Source organism: Orbicella franksi, chromosome 4, assembly GCF_964199315.1.
Source record: "Orbicella franksi chromosome 4, jaOrbFran1.1, whole genome shotgun sequence".
NCBI classification, from domain to species: Eukaryota; Metazoa; Cnidaria; class Anthozoa; order Scleractinia; family Merulinidae; genus Orbicella; species Orbicella franksi.
The window spans coordinates 7,669,625-7,689,800 of NC_138148.1; the positions used below are offsets into that span (position 1 = coordinate 7,669,625).

Here is a 20,176-nt window from a genome sequence, read left to right on the forward strand (position 1 = left end):
TAATAGAGAAAGTTTATCACCAGCAGGAGTCCTCTCGCTCTTTGAACTGCTGGTGGCAGTAAATTAGATGTCCGATGGTCATTGTTTACGATAATTGACATTACAATTCCTTTTCATTACTTTCATCGCATGACCATGGCGTCACAACATAACTTCAACCTCAGGTAAGGTGTGAAAATGATATTCTACTTCGAAAAAACAACTATATCTGATGTCTACCTGTTATTGCAATCCAGATTAAAGACTTTTACGAAGGTTACCCTCGTTGCAGAACTCAAGGAAGTAATCAAATCGTGATATCCGACCTGCTTTCGATGCAATGAACTTCGACAAAACTTACTGATCCCTGAGGAATTTGCTTGTGGCCTTTTGTTCTTGTTTAATTATTTACCATTCATATGTCCCAACGGGTAGTTGCATCTTTAGTTCAGAGAGTTTCGCCTCGGTAGTGTTTTGACCACGAGAAGTTTGTTTTGGTCCCAGCCGCGCATAATTCAGGTAGGTCATTGACAACAGTATCTTTGAATTCATAAGGTGTTCGGCAAGCATGACTAATCTGGCGAGACAAATGTGCTACAAGGCTTGCGGTAAAAATTAGAGAGTTCAAACATCCTAGAAACTACGAAAGCACTATGGGTGAAGTTCCTTCTTTGGATCTGATTGAAGTTATACTGTTCATTGATTTGGTTTGACGGATTTGTCACCGAAAAGAATTGCTTTTATTTATTTCCTTCTGTTAAAAGTCTCATCTTGCAGTCTCTGATTTCAAAATCGGGTTTCGGCCATAGAAAGATACGGGGTATGGCTTAAGGACGTGAGAGCCTTAAAGATGGCGGGTGAGAATTAAAAGGAAAGCTAGGTTACTATATTAGTTGTTCAGCAGATGAAGTCTTCGACGAAATTCATTGGTGTGTCGGCTGCCATGTGAAAAGAATGGCTAGGGCAGGAGTTAGAGAGATAACTAGCAAGTCAAGGTTGATGTTCTCTACAGAGTGATATGAGACAAATGTTTTCACACACGGAATGGCATATATTCCACTTTTACTTTATACTTATGATTTTGATTTTTTTTTTTACCTTCTTTATGTATCTAATCTTAAAAAGAATATTACATAAAAAGCTCTAACAATCAAATTGCCTTGAATCGAAAATAATTACGAAATCAACTTCTTTTTTGTGTATCTTTGTGTATGCTGGTGTATGAGAAAAGCATCACATTGTAAACTCCAATTTGAAGTGTTTTGAAAGGAAAAGAATTATCGACTCCAACTGCCTGCAGGAGGTCAGGTGAAGCACATTCATCGGATGGAGTCAGGCCACTGGCACACCATCTTAACCACTGTGAACATGCTGTTGCCATTCTAAATTGTAGACTAGGAAATGGAAGTCTTTATTTGTTTATTCACCGCAATTTGAAGAGCAGTCAAACTAACGGATAATGGAATAAATCGAAGAATAAGTAAGCAGCTCTAGGAATTATTTCCGGTTTGTTGTGTTAGTAGGCTCTTAAAAACAATATACCTCGAGTAAAAGTGATAGCACGGTAAATCAATGTTGTCATTCCGAGAAAGCAACGAAACAAACAAACAAATTCTTAACCACCAGTTCAAAACAAACAGATTAACACACAAGAATCAAGTTACCGTTTTAAGACCTTTCTCGACGTAAATTAACAGAAGGGGTTTTCAGCTCCGCCCCTGTCTCTTGCGTGAGTTCTCAGTAAGCTTGACCGATCGAATTTGCCTAGGAGTCCTAGTTGTAAATTTTACAATTCTGATTTCCTAATATTTTAACTCAAAACTGATGCTAATAAGTGTTTATTCACTGTTTATTGAAGCCTTGACTGAAACGACACGTTTTCTGAAGACCATTGTTCAATTCATAAAACACGTCAAAAAAAAAAAAAAAGGAAATAGGATACCTCTTAACGAAAAAAAGAGGATTCCTCAAGGGATTGAAAGTAAAATATTTCTGGCATGTGTACAAGAGGGTTGGGAGAAAATATTTCTTAAATCAGCCTTCCATTAAACTATCGATGACGTTTGTATCAGGTCATTGATCTAGTGAAGAGTCAAAATCATTACATTACACCTCTTGGTCTTCAAAACAGACGAAACTCCCTAACGGTAAATTAGTATCTTTTCAAGTGGCGTTCAGGTGAGATTTGTACTTAAGATAGATATATGTACATTAGAAAAAAAATAATTTGTTTGTTATTACTAAAGGAAAAATCTGCAACGTTATTAAGATATCCTTTCCCTAATGGTCAAGGTCATATGAGTAATTTGAACTGCTGAAGAATGCCACCATCTCGTGAACAGAGCTTTAGATTTATTCAGCAAAGTTTTCGACTAATACGCTGCAATTGCAACGAGAAGTACGTCTTAAAATTGACTTTTTTCAGTTTCTTTAAAATTTAGCTTCGCGAAAACGTAAAAACTAGTTACTTAATGTAGGCGTGACCCTACCTGCCAAGAATGGTCGAAGGTGATTGAGTTACTCAGATGTTTTACTGGGCCTGTGAAAATTTACCGCTATCAAAGTTTCGAAAACTAAGACTCGCGTTAAGTTAATTCCTTGAACAACACGGAATTTTTTTATTTTGTTTCCGTTGCTACAGTTTATTATTTGATTATATATACTTTTAGAAAATAATAAATATACTCTCATAATTCCCTTATTCTTGGCATCTTAAACAAAGACGCTTTTTGCATATTGCAAGATTGAGTCATGTTGGGACGCGAGTGACTGCTGGAAATGCGGCTGTCTTCGAAGGCTTCTCATTCTCCTGATCTGTCAAATAACGTTTTATGATCCAAATAATATTTGCTGCCCAGTGACATATATATCTTTTCAGCCTCGTGGTTCCTAGTTTGGCACTTACAAGAAGAAAAGCAAATAACCTGTTCTGCCAGTCTTAGCAGGGCTCATGTTCTTAAGGTAGCAATGCACCGCATTTGAATATTCAAATAACACGGTGGACGGTTAACGAACTAATGTTTTCTTGTTAACCAGGCGGGAGGCGATGAAAGCGACGGCCATTATAGTTGTGTTGACGATACTTGGCTCCTTGTGTCAAGGCAAGCCAGTTAACAAAAAGAAAAAGCCAGGAAAAGTCAATGACAAGCCAAAGCAAGGTAAAACAATTACTCACGACATCATTAATATGATTTTTCTCAAATTGTTAACTATGCTCAGTTAAACCAGGAAGAGTCTATTTGAAAACGCTTCCTTGACAGAAGTTAGCTCTTTATTGCATCTGGCGACAGTGAAGACTTTCTTAAACGTTTTTTTAAATTCAACATCCAAGCCTCTCTACCCAGCGCATCATCTGTACCTTCCGTTTGGAACCAGGCAAAGCTAAAAGACGGTAATTCGAGCGGTTTTTATTTCAGTGTCGAAAAATAATTGGTTTTGCATCAACCACGCTACGTGATTGGCTTTAAAAAACTCGCGCCACCTTTTCATCCAATCAGAAGTAAAACCAAAATCAATCGTGACACGTTTGCATTCCCCACACAGATTCATTCGTTTTCGGGGGCTTGGCGTCAGCTCCATGTAATTACTTCGAGTTGTAATTGGTTCACTGGATTATCTGTGTTGTTTGTGATTGGCTAGGATGATTAATTTGGTTTTGGTTCTAAGTTCTACTATGGTTTTGGGTTTGGTTCCAGTCACACTCAGTCTATTGACTTGTGTGTGACCATGTCAGAGCAATCTCAATCCTAAGAGGGCTTTTGCATTCAAAGAGTAATGACTTCACCTCGCCATTCTATTGCTGCGTCAGTCAATAAGTACGTGCAGCAGGACAGGTCTATCGCTGAATTTGCTATAATTGTATATACTAGACACTACGGAGAATAATCAGTGTTTTATCATCGAACTGTAAAGGATGAGAGAGGAATACCGATTCGTAAATGAATTTGTTATAAAAAGCAACATAACAAAACAAATGTAACTTACATGTAACCCTTGATCTTGCTCTTTCCCAGACAGTGTCTGCTTCGACAAAGATGTAGCTTACTGCAAGAAATGGGCGTCCCGAGGCTACTGTCCTAAAAGCCCTTCAGTCATGTCAGGAAAGTGCAAGCTGGCTTGCAAAATGTGTGCTCCAGGTAAGAAATTGCTATAGACTCTGTGTATCTTTTCCTACCTGGGACACTACCAAAACGCTTTTTAAAAATGTTCTGGACGGCAAGATGTAAACTGCTTAAAGATGGGTCTATATTGGTTGTCTTAGAAACGTACGTGTTTCAGTAAGAAGCAATTTTAGACGATGACTAGCCATTAACTTGGAACGGGTGATTGCATTAAAAAATAGGCTTAGAACCGCCTGTCGGTGCTGCTATCGTGCAACACTTGGGACACTTAACAAAATACCAAATGGTGACGCCTTATTTTGAAGTTGGAAGCCATTATTCAATTTTCTGAGCCCCACTCTCCCAAAAGCAATATTGCAATGGTAGGTCTACCTTAAATGGATCAACATCATGATTGTGTTGGGGGAGGGGCGGCTTGCGAGAGCATCCGGATTTCTCGCCTCTTGTTTCTAGCGCCGAGACAAACGACAATCAGAAAAACATCTGCGTTCGCAGGCTAAGGGTGGGGGCGAGGAGACGAACAGAAATACCATATGCTGGAAAAGCGCGAAGTGGCCAGGATTGTAACTGGCCCTTTCGAGCCCAGATTTACTCGTGGCAGATTGGATTTTGTTACTATTTTCCTACACATGTTATGTTCTGACTTAATGAAAAACGAACTTGCATTTGTTCCAGGGGAAATGCTGATGGATGATGACAGCAGATGCAGCCAGTGGCGGAGTAATGACTTATGTGCAAAGGCCAACCATCAGCCTTATATGTTTAAACATTGCAAGTTCAGCTGCAAAGGGTTTGTAGCTCTACCTTCAGTGCCAAAAAAGAAGCTGGGTGATATCTACGGAATGGGAATGGGAGGACAATACGGACAACAAGGAATGGCTGGTAGATTTGGCCCACAGCAGCCATTTGGGCAACAATATGGACAGCGACCGCAACCATATGGTCAGTACGGGCAACAGCAGCCTTATAATCCGTACGCACCTCAGCAGCAATATGGCAGACCACCATATGGCCAGCAGCAATACGGGCAATATGGACAGCAGCCTTACAGACCACAGGCTTATCAACAACAGCCTTATCAACCTTATCAACAACAGCCCTATGGTCAGCCACCCATGTACGGACAGCAGCCATCATATGGCCAGCAAGGAATGATGCAGCCCTATGGACAAGCCGGCCAGCCATGTCCCACGGATCCTTGTGCTCCACCGTGCCCACCCCCACCACCTTGTGGGCAACCTCCTTGTCCGCCACAACCACCCCAACAGCCTTGCGGAGGTCCACCAGCTCCAGAAGTACCACCTCCACCCCCTCCACCAGCAAAGCCAACTGAAGAAGAAAAAGAAGAAGAAGGAAAAGAAGAAGAAAATGAAGAAAAGGGAGAAGAGGAAAAGGAAGAAAAACCACCAACGAAGCCACCTCCTCCTGTTCATCCTCCTCCACCCAGGCGGCCTTACCAGCCTTACCAACCTTATGCACAGAGACCGCCTTATGGACAGCCACCGTACGGGCAACAACCACCTTACGGTCAGCAATATCCATTCGGACAGCAGCCTCCCTATGGTCAGCAACCTCCTTATGCTCAACAATCTCCTTATGGTCAGCAATATCCGTATGCACAACAGCAACCTTATGGGCAACCTCAACCATTTTATGGACAAGGTATTCCTCAACCACAACCTCCAGTTCAGCCTGCCGTACAACCTGCGCAACCTGCACAGCAACCTGCTCAACCAGCTTCTCCAATGCCCGCGGTCCCTGCTGCTCAACCCGCTGGGCAGGCTGCTGCCCCTATGCCGGCGGCTCCTGCCGGTGGCTCCAACCCTATGCCGGCAGCTCCCGCCCCTGGTAAGTTGTTAGGGAATCAGAAGTATTGCCATAAACAGTAGTCCATCCCTAGCAATTCCTTTAAATAGTTAAAGAAAAAATCATGGGACGGTCCATTTAAGAACTTTAAGGACGTTCGCGCTAATTGTTTCTGCGCATCCTTACTGCGCTCGCAAATTCACACGCCACGTCATGCATGGAGCGCGCGCTAAGCAATAAAATGAACAATGATAGGGCAGATGGCCATTGCTATAGCTTTGCCCAGGCTTAAGGATCTTGGACGTTAAGTGACCCCAGTTTTTCTTTTGATGGATCATTTTCTCTACCGATTTTCGACGTTTAGCGAAAAACTGAAAAAAATCTATCGATTAGAAGTTTGAAATTTTTGCAAAATGCACCATCGAGTTCCGTTCTTTTTAGCTCTTCGTTTATCTCTGCGGCGGTTTCAAATGCCTCTTGAGGGGTTACGTTTTGTGAAGACGTTGTAAAAATCAACGCGCGCAACGGATCCACTTATAGAATAGTACAAGGCTAGTTTGTCTCCATTGATTCATCTTTGATATTTTATTAAAACCCTGGAGACCATACTGATTTACGCACGCCAATTTTTCAAAATCAGACTAGTTTTACACACGCTTTATCTCTGAACCGAAGGCCGTGACCCCAATATTTTTTCATTTCTGAAACAAGTAATTCATTTTATGTCAGCAGTAGAAGTTTGAAGAAAATGTAACGCGTGGAACATTTTCGCGCGAACGTCCTTAAGTTGTAATATCATGTTTTATGGTTTAAATGCGAGTTTTCCTGGAATCGTTGTTAACTCTGTTCTAAATATCAACAAAATGGTTTTCGGGTAGACTATAATTGTCATAATCAGTCTCTTATTTTAATTTCTTTTTCGATTTTTCTTGTTATTTAATGCAGAAGCTGCTGCTGGCATGACCCCGCAAGCTGATTCGCCACAGGGAGGGCAAGCTTACGTTATCCAACACCCATGGCCAGGAACAGAAGGACCACTCACAATTAAAAAGCAAGGCGTTGAAAAGAAGATAGTAGAACCCAAAAAGAACCTAACCGCCGACGAAGTAGTGGTGGCTTAAATTTTTAGCATCATTAGGTAAGAAATGATAAAACTCCATCTTTCACCACTTGATATAAACCTGAATTCAACCGGGTTTTTACGAGTGTGTGGCAATGAACAAGGCAAGTACAATAGAAGAGCAAAATTTCACGTGTTCGGCTAGTCAGTCCGTCGATGCTCTGTAAATTTAAAACCGACCATAAGTTTAATGCTGCTGTATTTTATTACACTTATGAAGATACGAGGACGTGTTATGTTTTCTGGCTACTTCATAAGACCAGTGGGGAATTAAAACGTGGTTTAAGCCTTTTTTCATGCATTCTTTGATGTATCATCAATCATTTTCTCAAGAATATTTCAATAGAGTAATTTAGCTGTCTTTTTTTACCATTGCTAGGGGCTTTATTTTCTTCATAAAATAACTGGGATACTACCCACGCTCTGATTGGTCAATAGAGTTGCTAAACCTATGTTCTATTGTACCGGTAAACCACGGTTTCCGATCTATGGAAGCTCTATGCGGGAACTAGAGAACTCGGAACTCTAGCGATAACAAATGTAATAAACAGTTTTGCCTTTCAGTGGCTGAGATATCAATAACACGAATATCTTTTCATTCAACATGTACGAGGAAATTTGCAAGGAAAAACGGGACCAGAAGTTGGTCGTCATTTAAAAGCTTTTCATTTATGTAACAACTGCTTTGCTCTTTATAACTGTCGCATTGTTTTGTCTGTTTCAGATGTAGACGATACCCCAACATATGACTCAATTTGGAGTCGACTCTGTTTTATGACTTAACTACTGTACAAGAAAGTAGTTTCCTCTCTATGGATTCGGATTCTGAAAGCCCATACCTACGAACAGGTTGTTCGGTTTTGATACAAGGCCATACCAAAACAATCCTGACACTACTATGAACACGTGGCTTCGTCCTAGTAGAAAACAATTGCGAGTTTAAAAAAATCGAAAGAACAACACTGGCCTGAGATCAGTGGCGCCCATGTAGTTAATCCCATTGTGGTTGCACGACGCACTTTATCGTTTCTTTTCAATCAGTTCCCTGACATGTTTAGCAAACATACACAAAACTTTTGTGACCTCAAACATTCGCTCAATGCAGTTTGACAACTGTAATAAAAAGCTATGTACAAATTTAAATAAAATGAAATTTATTCCTTGACCTGTTTTGAAAAAGCCGTCATGTAGATTTATTATTTACTGTGATTGTAGCCGATATAACACGCACTCTGATTGGTTAGTTCTAGGGAATTATTCCCCCGCAATGCCTACGGGTCGATTACGGGTCTGCAAAAACAAAGCAAATGGTAATTTAAAAAAATCATTTTATAAGCCATATAATAAAGAACTTATTTACCTCGAACAACATATTTATCTCGAACATTTTGATCGTATAATCTGTTGCCTCCAACGTTAGGTCTTTAAGGGGAAATCTCAAAGGTCCTCAAACCTACAATGGGCGACAAAAGTGTTGAGGCACTTGGCAGTAAAATTCGATTTTCGAGCGTCTGGGAAACATTTTCCCCCTTTCCCCCAAACAATGTTGTTTTTTCTATCAGTCTTAGACTGCACAGACCACAGCGCCTACGCAACATTGGATTGGGGGACCGGGGGTATCAGAGAATTAACGCTAGATGCAAATAAAATAGAATAAGTGCTTAATTACATATCAAAAAGCGTCATTTTCTAAAAGTGTCTCAACTACTTTTGTCGCGCATTGTAGGCTTTGCAAGGTCTCGGTTGAGATTTTCCCGTAAAGACCTCACTCTCGATTACAAGCACGTCAACTATGTCATTCAACTGAATACGAGTTTTTTAGTTTGAGCTGCGGAGAAAGATGTAAAGACATGGATGATGATCGCAGTTATGCACACAGCTTAAGGACCTGTGTGTCTAACTGCCATGATCAATGTCTTTATACGAACTATGTAGGTCACGTGGTTAGCCCATGAACCAAAAGGTTAAGGTTTGACTTTTTGAGTTCTATGCAGCACTAAGATATGAAAAATGGATCTTGACCTAAAGTCTTTTTTTACTGCACGTAGCGCAATATATTAAGGTCACAATCTTGATTTGCACTTTTATCGATGATTATGGTATGCAAACTCTATTCTCAACCGGCCAAACTAACCAAACTTGTTCTCTTCAAGGGTTCTATTTAACAATTAGATTATTCCCTCTCGATTTCTATGGCGTAATAGTCGACGAGGGCACAGCCCGAGTTAATTATAACGCGCAGAAATCGAGAGCGACCAAGCGAACTGTTTCGGCATAAATCTAATAGTTGTTCAAACATTTATCTAAATCGTGTTTGTAGACACTTTGAAAACGCAAAGAAGCGGCCGTCAGTTTGTTAACAACCACTTATTGCTACGCTACTCACAATCTATCACAGAATAGTATCACCCAACTAGTGGACTAATGCAAATCCTGAATTTTCATTGGCTACGCTAGTGGAGGACTATTACTAATGGTCCTCGAGTAGCGAAATTTGCGCAATCGAGCGTGACGCTTTCTTTCGTTTTATTCCCAAATAAATATTTTTTCAACTTGTATTTACTAACTTTATTGTTGCCTTTTCTATCCGACTAGTTGGGTGATACTAAAACAATTAGACCCTTCGCCTTCAAGGGCCACGGGTCAATAGCCCATTCGGCTTCGCCTCATTGTTAAATAGATAGTATGTAACTTAACCAACAACAGAACGGCATTCCCGATAGAACGCTGTTAGCTTTTTTACCACAGATCAGATGATCAAGTGGAAGGCGCGGTGGCCTCATGGTTGGTGCGCTCGTTTCCGGATAGAGCGGTCCGGGTTCGAGCCCTGGCCGGGAACATTGTGTTGTGTTCTTGTGCAAGACACATTACTCTCACAGTGCCTCTCTCCACCCAGGTGTATAACTGGGTACCGGCGAACTTAATGCTGGGGGTAACCCTGCGATGGACTAGCATCTCTTCCAGGGGGGAGTAGAAATACCCCTAGTCGCCTCATGCTACAGAAACCGGGATAAGCTCCGGCCTGGTGGACCACTTGGCTCGAATGCGGGCTTTACCTACCTCAGATGATTAAGAAAGAGGATCAAAACCCTTCGTGCAATGACAAAATTGTGTATCCCATCCAAAAATGTTTTCCCACATTTCTAATCAAATGATGACGTTGCCTTCCTTGATTAAAAACACCAATAATTAGGTAACTGTTATGAAACAGAGAAAATAGAATTGGCCTTTTAGTTTATGACGTTTGCATTTACAGCAAGCTAAACCTCCAGTAAATCAGTGATGACCCGGACTTATAAAGCAGGTGGATGATTTATTTATTACGCCTCAATAGATATTGACTCGTAAAGGATTGTTGTACTTTTCCAAAATGTACTGTTCGATATGACGACAGAATCATAGACCTCCCTCGACATTTGACTCTAAACTATGCTTGGATATTTGTCCTCGAACATTAACATCTGTTCCTTGAGGCCCAAAGCTTTCCTCGAGCTTCTCTCTCGGAAAACTGTTCGCTTCTCGAAGCAAATAATGTGCGAGGACAAATGTCCGAGCATATTTTGGGCTAAATTGAGGCTATTGTTTATATATGTCTTGAATCTCAGATGCTGTTCCCTGTGATGAATAGAAACCATGCGAAAAGAGAAGCCTGCTTCTCAGATATGAGCTGAGATTAGGAGCACGAGAAAGGGTTACTATTTAGAAATGGACTGAAAATATCTGAAAAAAATAAAGCCCACAATAGGAAACACCATCGCATCGGCTTTCTAGATTCAGCTGTTTCGAGAATGGTTGTCCTACGCAAGGTTAAAAGCGCACGCGACCATACCTAAAGGGATTATGGGAAGCGTTATCTCACCCTTGTCTGATTGAAGATCCTAGTGTTTCAGTTGGACAGAAGCAATGGTAAAGGACCACTTCCCATGATACCTTTCAGCACGTCGAAATCAAAAGCGGAACTCAAGTGATCGCTGACTGGTTGGAAGCAGCTTAAAAGTGGCCACCAGTTTTTACTATTAAATCACCTGTTGTAAAAACTCGAAATAATTACAAAACCAAACCACATGGGCGATTTTTGCTCGTTTTCCTAGTAAAAGCATTGAGAAGTTTATCAAATTGTATTTCCAAATCATAATGAAAAATCCCCTAGTTTGGATTTAGAGAGCAAAGTGTTCATAAAAACAACAGAACAAAGGTTTCAATCGATTATTTTGTCTGGTTCTGGTTTGACTGAATCAAATTTCAAAACATTGCAGCGAATCTATTGTAGTCCAGTCTTCATACATTTTAAAATATCTAATATAAAAGTGGTATAACTACTGAGAAATCAGAGGCTACAGATCATTAAAGTAGGCGGGGAAAGATCCAGATGTAATTTTAAGTGAGTTTAGCGCAAATTTACTTTGTGTAAATTTGTTCTTGGACACAAAAAAGTAGACAGCGTGAAAAAATATTTCAAACTGGTTTGTTTGAATGTGGCTATAAATTGACCCAAAGACGACCCCCTACAAATGTTTACAGGGGATTTGTCTAAACGTGAAGAATGTTGTCACACTGAAGGTTTTGGTTAGGTAGCACCTGTCAAGTTCATTCACGCAAGAGGGAACACTTTCATTCGTTCGCTCACTGCGACGTGGATTCGGGTTCTACAAAGTATGATGGAAAATTAGCCTCTAAAGGTAAGTTTTCTTTTTGACATCTCTAAGTAAGTTTTATAAGCCTTAGCACCAACATGACTTTGGCGAGGGGCCGTCTCCACAACACTGTGTTTCCCATTCCAGACGGAAAATGGCTCCATATTGATTTCAAACAATTAATATTTACCTTGCCAACAAATTCGACCTATGCAGTAAAATAAAACTGAAATGATTTAGAGTACACTAATATAAATGCGACGCTCTATTTTATGATGGCATATGACGATTTTATGTAGAAAATACGAAGCTTCTGACGGGATGGTCGAATTGAGACGAACAGCTCGAAATGCGATCGTTTCTACTACTCTTTATATCATCATCTCAGGTATAGTATAAATAACATTTCAAGTTAGGTTTCCTTTCAGTATTGTCTAATTGTGAGGTTTTTAGAGTTCAGGTATTCCTCCTAATCAGAGATCAGATTTAATTAATGGTTACTTGTTATACTATTTAACAAGAGGTATTGGTGTTCATGTTTATTGACGCTAGCTTCAAAGTATCCAACCTGTTAAATCGCATTTTCGTTGAATACTTACCGCTAATATGTCTTATAAGTAATATATTCATTTTTTTTCCCAAGGAGTATAGCCTATGGCCACACAAATCTTAGCGTGGCAATATTCAAGCATTTCACCAACTGATCTCGTATGTTATGCGTCAGTATTTCAGGTTATAACCAAAGACGCCGCACAAGGTGCTCCGATATCCCTGGATGTTTCTCGACGTAAGAATATCTTAATCCTTTTAATCCACGCACATAGCACGCCGGCTAAAGGAATGACTGACTGACCGACCGGTTAACGAAATAACTAACTAACTGACTGACGGATTGTCTGACTGAATGACTAACTGGCTGCCGGACTGACTGGCTGGCTGGCTGGCTGGCCGACCGACTGAGTAACCGACCGACCAACTGTATGTCATGAGTGACGGAAGGACCGATCGATAGACCGACCCATCGACTGAAGACTGACTGAGTGACTGACTAACCGACAGACTGACTGTCTGACTGACTGACTGACTGACTGACTGACTGACTGACTGGATTGTTTATAAGGTTTTCTCTGTGATTGCTTATATAGGAAAAAACAAAGGATCACGATGAGTACATAAAATCCACCACGCAAAGAAAACGTCGCGTAAACCGAGGGCTGATATTCTGTCTGTAGAGTCGCGAGCAAGCACGGCTTATTAAAATAATTATCGCACGACCTTATGATTACATGAGAAAGTGCTGTAGAAAGTTAGGCGGCAAAGTACAATGAAAAGTACAAATTACATAAGAACAGCAATAAAACACTAGCTAAGAGGTTTGAGCTTACCTCTTAGATGTCTATCATTTACCTTCACAGTTCGTATCAATCCACTGGAGTGCTATAATCGCGCTAAATCGTGCCCCAAAATGGCTGATAACGGTTACTGTGTGTCCAACTATCATTACATGATTGACAGGTGTCCATGGAGCTGTCGATTCTGCAGGAGAGCTAGAGGTAGTAAGAAGGCCCTAGTCTAGTGGCTAATGAGGTGTTTATTCCTCTTTTTGTGGAAGGCGCGGTGGCCTCATGGTTAGTGCGCTTGTCTCCGGATCGAACGGTCCGGGTTCGAGCCCTGGCCGGGGACATTGTGTTGTGTTCTTGGGCAAGACACTTTACTCTCACAGTGCCTCTCTCCACCAAGGTATACAAAGGGGTACCGGTGAACTTAACGCTGGGGGTAACCCTGCGATGGACTAGCATCCCATCCAGGGGGGAGTAGAAATACTCCTAGTCGCTACATGCTATGGAAACCGAGATAATTTCCGGCCTGATGTAGGCTCGATTACCAGCCGCTGTTTCGGGAAATGAGCCCGCGCTCACCCCTCCTCGGGAGGCACGCGGACCGGAGAGAGCGGCGGAAATAGAGCCTAGCCTGATGGGCCACTTGGCTCGTATACAGTCTTTACCTTTACCTAGATATTCCTTTTACCTTGCAATGTTGGACAAGTTTCAATCAAAATTTAGCAACTGACTGATGCAAACATTTCATTGCGTATAGCATTATGTATTAAAGTGTTATATTCTATGATTAAAAAGGTTTGGTAATAAGTCACGTTTGAAATAATTCAATGTTACTCTTGCTCTTGGTCTCCATAGACGTTAACACGATACAGTGCCACTAACAGCTTATTATTTGATTGCTTTCTAGGAGACACTGAGAAATGTGAAGATATCAGTGACAACTGCTCTGAATGGGTTTCAAACAGGGAATGTGCGACCCGCCCAGATTTCATGGCACAGAATTGCAAGAAAAGCTGTGAGATGTGCGGTCCAGGTAAATCTGTCCCATCTTCCTCATTTGGCTCGTCATTTGTAGTATTGTAAAAGGAGGGAGCTCAACAAAATCTCGATATGTGCTTCTAAGAGGTCTTAATTTCCCTGTCTAAGTCTCGCTGTCTAAGCTTAAGACGGAGCATAATTCTCTCACACCGTCATTTGAAATGAAAATACGTGTGCGCATTTGCTTTGCGGTATTGCTAAATTTAGGAGTATGAACGTCTCACGCGATTTGGGGGTCAAAAGTGTGGTGGGAAACTCTATTTTTATCTAGGCTGGGAAATAAATGTAACATCCCTGTCTGAGGAGAGTAGCCTGCGTCGCAGACGGACATTTGCCTGTAAATAACTGCAAACAGTGTAGGTCTGCATGGTTTCCGTTGTTATCTGTCGCTTCGTTTCGTAATCGTTTGCGGGCTCCGCGGGAGTATTGGCAATAATCGGGTTAGAATTGAGAAAGATTTCGAAAGCGACTTCCGGTGTTAGTTTTCCTCGTCGGGGATCTAGAACAAGGATTTGTGCGCTACTTCGCAGACGCTAGTAACCCGCGGTATGTAGTGTCTGCAACGCAGGCTAGAGGAGAGGTGAGAGTGCCACAATTGCCCCTAAGCATTAAAACTCCAGGGATATGCGACGTGTTAACTGCGTAAGTTGATCCGATATAAAATTTTAGAACTGATACTACCTATCACGACTCTCGTTCCTTTCTTAAAGATATTTTTTGCGTTTTTGCAGAAAGCGAGTACAGAGTGACGGATTCAGAGTCCATTTGTCCTATGTGGGCCAAAGCTGGTTGGTGCCAAAAAAACTCGGACCTTCTTCAAAAATGTCCCCACAGTTGTCAAAAGTACGGCTATATGGGAGCCAATTCCTTAGATGAACGCTACATAACTGTGAATTTTCAAAACACGTCATCAGTAAGAGCCCCAATATTCACTGAAATCGTTGCTCCACCTCCGCCTTCCGCTGCAATACGTGCTCATTCAGAATTGGAATCGGTAAGAAATGCTTTTTCTTATTTGCTTCAATTTAAAACGCAAAACCAAAACTTAGGTAGTATATGATATGGCCTCAGAAGCAACTTAGAGCTCCAAAAACTGTATTGATGAATTTCAAAGTGCATATGGGTATAAACTTAGTAGCTAAATTTCATAGTAATAATATGTTGTATTGTTCTAATTCCAGCTTCCTCAAGATTTGAGGACGGTTCTGGAGAAGGAATGGCTGGACTCAAGGCTTCTACAGCTGACTCAAAAACAAAACGAATACGTCACTCATCCAGAGATACGCCGGCCTTCGTTACCATTATACACAAACCAGACTGCCCAGTCAGGTAATAACACTCTTCAGACTACACAGACAACACCTGGCTTGGCGAATTCTACAGGATATGGTCGAAATCAATCTTCCACACTACAAGGTAAGTGGCTTTATGAACCCATTTGCACCAACAGTAGTTGATGTAGATCTGGGGAAGGGTTATGGAATCTCAATTATCAGTTATATCAAAATTGTTTCACGATTACCCAGCTATCAGTCCATCGATTTTTCAGCTATCAGTGAATTTTGCAGATCTCAAATCTCAGCCTCACTGTTGACAAAATCTTGATCAATTATCAACCATCATTAAAACCCCGTATAAGCGCCCATTTACGGCTTTTACCAGGTTGGAATGTACACGGTAAAGGACATGAGCCCGTGCGTTATACTGATATGTAAATAGATCGCAACTGTACGCCGCTAACCAACACTTATTTCTCTTTCGATTTAGATGAAAGTCGAAGATTAATCCTCTAGAATTACATGATAACAAAATTGTTAGACTCACAGAGTTTTTCGAAGGTTTGGAAATCAGCAGTGCGACAAAGATTCTGTGCAATAGCGTCGAAAATACGACCGCGTAACATTATCTGCGGACCGCTTAGGGAACACATCCTTTTCGCTTATCCGACGAATTTCACTGCAAACTTTGAGAACAATTTACATTGGTTATTTGGAGTTACGACTTAAAACGTGTGACAATGTGAAATCGGTAATTGTATGAAATGTTTCCTTCCGCCTTGCTTCCCCCAGCTTCAAAAATACAGGTCCAAACAATACGATTTTCAATCGATCGAAGCCAATGTTTTGGAGGTCATCAAGTCTCGAAAACTGCAACACGTACGTCGCTCTTATAAACATGAAGCATTCAACTGAAAGTAAAACACAAACTGGATTTAACAGAACCTTGACAAAATACACTCTCGGTAAGGACAAATGTAAACGGGCTATAAACACGCGTGGAAATCTTATGTTCAGTTGACGAAATTACCATCCAAAGCAGTTCTTGAGTTTTCTTTCCTGCTTTTCGTTTGCCTGCTCCTCCACTTCGTATCTAGCTTTCCATTCCTAATATACAAGTAGCTCGTGCGCAAAGACGTCTTCCCCGTCGTCGCTTGAAATATTGTAAATTGCTCTCAAAGCTCTAAGCAGTGAGTTCAGAGTTGTCGAACGTGCTCGATCGAAGTTTATTTCGGAGCCTTCCGAATCGAAACTTAACTCTGACTCCAGTGACGAAAAAGAAATGATTCTGAGACAAAACTTGGACGTTTTAGTCCCAAAATACTATCGGAACGATCAGTTTTGCGTTCTATTTTCTCGAGCAAATACAGAGAGTTGACTGAGGCGCTATTGTGTTTGGTTCCTGGGTAGACGTCATCAGGTACCGCCGCCCCAGACTCCCTAAAACGCGGTCGTGAAACACTTAATCGCGACTTTGAAAGGGCATAGAAAAACGAGGATTCAACCAAATTCAAAAATTTCTTCGCCCAAATGCTTCAAATAAAGTCTAGATTTGTTTTAGCGAAAAAAAAATTTGAGGGTTAGGTGCACTTTAAGCTGAGAGACTCGGCTAAGTCTACTTTACGTGCAATCTGACTTACATTTTAGTTTTGCGCAGTCTCTGCATAATTACTGCATTTTCATATAAAAGAAATACGGAATGACTGAGTCAAAATCACGATTTTGTAAACGAGTATGCTGGTACAATAATTGATTTTTGCCCCCAAAACTACGTCTCGTGATTGTTATCCTGGGTAAAAAAACTAACTCATGATTCAAATAACGTGTCTAGTTGGTTTGGAATAAATTCGAATGGGAAAATCAACATTCACCCACCGTTCATTTAGAGCTTATGTAATATATCAAACACGAGAGACAGTGTTTCATCGGGATATCCAATCACGCAGAGGAAAGTTGAAGAAACGACGCGGAGCGGAGTTTTTTTAACGAAAGTCGAGGTGTTTGGATAGCTGATGAAACACTGTCTCGAGTATTTGATATATCTTCTCAATCGAAACAAAAGCTAAGGAGTAAACGGAAAAGTAAAATCATCAAATTCTATGCTAATTAAGACCGGGTATCCAAACCTCCTTCACGGTTGTAATTTTCTTTGTTTTAACTTGATGAATTATTAATGACTTTGAAAAGGGTAATTAACAAACAGGACCCATTTTTTTAAGCCAACCTCCCTTTTAAAGTCATTCCCGTCATAATACCAGAGGTGTGGTCTCTCAATAGATGGGAATCAACAAAGAGAAATGCAACAAGCATCTGCTCCAGCACCTTCCCCTAGGCCTTACGATTCTCTCCTTCCACAACTGGTCATGGGTCGTCTAACCTGGAGCGGTAGAAATGAAAAAGCGCAGGAAAACAAGTCCACAGTTGAAGAGGTGTGGAAAGAAGAAAAAGAGGAAGATGAAGACTTGGACGAGGGTGGACAACAGAAAGGAAAGGTTCCAGTCATAATTTCAGGGAACGACCGGGGTTCTGGTCACCGAGAGCTGACGATAGAAATGTCTTCCTCAGGAAATGAAAACATAAAGGAAGAGAGAAACCACGACGACGAAACGAAGGCTTCTGGTCATTATATGGAAAACGATTACAGAGATATGGAACAGAACGCGGCTTTATCTGGTAGCGGCGAAGAAAATGAGTCAAACAACCTCCACATAACAATGTACAATAGACCTGATAGCGGCCAGGGTGAATACGTCAGACAGATATTTCCAGAAAATGACTTCTCTGGAAGTGGTCAACTTGAAAATCAAGAAGCAAGAGATTACATTTTACTACGTTCATCTGGAAGTGGTCAGACAGACGAGAGATTGGAAATTGCATCATTCTCAGGGAGTGGGGAATAATGAACACCAAACTAACATTTTCAGTGCACTAACTGACCACGGAGTTTGTTATCTTGTTTTATATTTTTATTCGCAATAAGCATTGACGTCATGGGGTTTTTTCATATAATAGACCAATATTTCTAAAAGCCCAAAATATTAATTTTTTGCATGCAAAATGTTAAATATTTCCATTTTATCAAGAAAATTGTGGTAGTCTTAGGCTAACAAGTATTTGCAAGTTATACTTGTTAATTGTATTTCAATTCCGCGTTGTGTCTTGAGTTTATTATTTTCTATTTGTATTATTTGTACTAAACAACAGTCAGCTGAAATTTCAACTCGAAATGTTGGCTGGATACAGTGCATGAAAACAGTGGCAAATACAGTTGAAAATACCCCCTTACAGTTCCGTGTTCATGATATATATTCGCAATTTATGTGCCAGATAATAGGCGTGTTATGCATGATGACTGAGTCAATTTCACGGCCCGGATACTACGTAATAGATCGCTTCTCTCGAGCTGGACTTTAAATCTCTCCTTTCTCCAGAGTGAGTTCCTCAGTCATTACTGTAAGATATCTGACTGCAAGATATTCGATACGTATCTTACACCCCGGGGATAATCCCATATAAAAAGGACGGGGATGTTCATCGAAATTTTTAAAAGAACCCCTAAGAGATACCAAGATCCTGTTTTGTGGGCGTGGCTTGAATTTTTTTTTTTCAACCCTAAGAGATACCAATTCTTAAACAAAGCATAATCTCCTCATATATTTTTCGGTTCAATACCCTAGAAGGTACCGCAAAAACGCCCGCTGTGGACCATTGAGGCTGAACACCCTGAGCACCCTAAAAGGTACCAAACGCACCTTTTTAACCCCTAAAAGGTACAACGAGCACTCCGGTCCTTTTTATATGGGAGTTCGCCCGGTCTTACACGTACAGACCTCGAACAAAATGTCCTCTTCCTCTGGCCAGTAGGATTGGGAATTACGTGCTTAATATGGAATATAAAATAACGGAGGTAGTTTGAAGTAAATGTTGTTAAATAAAATGTAAAAAAAAAAACAATTCAAAGTGGCCGGCCAGATTTCTCCTTTTTCAAAAGAAAAGAAAAACCATTTGGTAACCTATTATTCCTTTTATGTTGCAAACGTCACTATATATTAAGGGTAAAGGGTAACAAAGTCTGCAAGTGGCAGGTGATTGTCTCCGATTTCAGTAGCATGAAGCAAAGAGGGGTAATCTACTCCCTCCTAGTCCATCGTAGGGTTGCTCCGAGCATTAAATTTGCAGTTATCCATTTATATACCTAGGTAGAGACAGGCAATTTGAGAGTTAAGTATCGTGTCCGAGAACAGGGCAAAAACCCGGGCCACTCGATCCGGAGACGAGCTCACTAATCATAAGGGCACCGCGCCTTCTCCATCATATGCTATTCTCGAATGCTATTTTCGGTTGTACATTATCAAATGACTTGAGTTGGCTTTCCTCTTATATTCGGAACCCCGTGGTGCAAAATGGAAACTTTGCAATTTTCCGAGTTGTGGGTATGCCGATGAATTTCACTCCTTCGCTCCTTGTTAACTCTTTTGTGAATCCACTGACCAGTATATAAAGCTTACGCAGTTTCTTACCCATCGAAGTCGTAATTTGTCGGATTGATGAAGATTAATTAGCTCAATTTGCTTACCAAGTGTTCTGCTTTTTAATTAACGACAGTGTTTCTAGGGCTTTCCACAAGTTGCTCGGCAACTTTTTGACAACTTCTTGTATTTCGAATAACCTTTTTCGTTTCGAGCAACTTTTTGTATTCTGAGCAATTTCTAGTTTTTTTATCATTCCTGAGAAATCGAAGCAGCTTTTAGTGCTTTAATAAATTGGCCTTGCTTCTATATTTCACAATTTTTTAGTACACAATTTATTGATTTATTTTAGTGGGTAGCGTAGCAGCGTGCGCTTGTTAACAAAATAGCGG

The 20,176-nt window shown here is 40.8% G+C and overlaps 2 protein-coding genes across 5 annotated transcripts; both read left to right on the plus strand.

The window, feature by feature from the left end:
* The first annotated feature begins 170 nt into the window (after nt 1-170).
* LOC145484417 (uncharacterized) lies at nt 171-9,422 on the plus strand. Of its 3 annotated transcripts, none has more exons than XM_081463035.1 (6): nt 171-498; nt 3,016-3,137; nt 3,993-4,115; nt 4,776-5,948; nt 6,852-7,044; nt 7,751-9,422. In XM_081463035.1, exons 2-5 carry the CDS (start codon nt 3,026-3,028, stop codon nt 7,025-7,027), a joined length of 1,584 nt encoding a protein of 527 aa, XP_081319161.1. In that variant the 5' UTR covers nt 171-498; nt 3,016-3,025; the 3' UTR covers nt 7,028-7,044; nt 7,751-9,422. The 3 variants fall into 3 exon arrangements, with proteins under 3 accessions (XP_081319161.1, XP_081319162.1, XP_081319160.1); XM_081463036.1 differs by lacking the exon at nt 171-498 and adding an exon at nt 2,021-2,157; XM_081463034.1 differs by lacking the exon at nt 171-498 and adding an exon at nt 2,889-2,940.
* Nucleotides 9,423-11,634: 2,212 nt separating this feature from the next.
* LOC145486081 (uncharacterized) lies at nt 11,635-19,217 on the plus strand. 2 transcript variants are annotated; one of them, XM_081464790.1, is made up of 8 exons: nt 11,635-11,705; nt 11,960-12,048; nt 12,385-12,447; nt 13,076-13,213; nt 13,908-14,033; nt 14,770-15,032; nt 15,220-15,454; nt 17,593-19,217. In XM_081464790.1, exons 2-8 carry the CDS (start codon nt 11,982-11,984, stop codon nt 18,213-18,215), a joined length of 1,515 nt encoding a protein of 504 aa, XP_081320916.1. In that variant the 5' UTR covers nt 11,635-11,705; nt 11,960-11,981; the 3' UTR covers nt 18,216-19,217. The 2 variants fall into 2 exon arrangements, with proteins under 2 accessions (XP_081320916.1, XP_081320915.1); XM_081464789.1 differs by lacking the exon at nt 11,635-11,705 and having other exon boundaries at nt 11,788-12,048.
* The last annotated feature ends 959 nt before the right edge of the window (nt 19,218-20,176 follow it).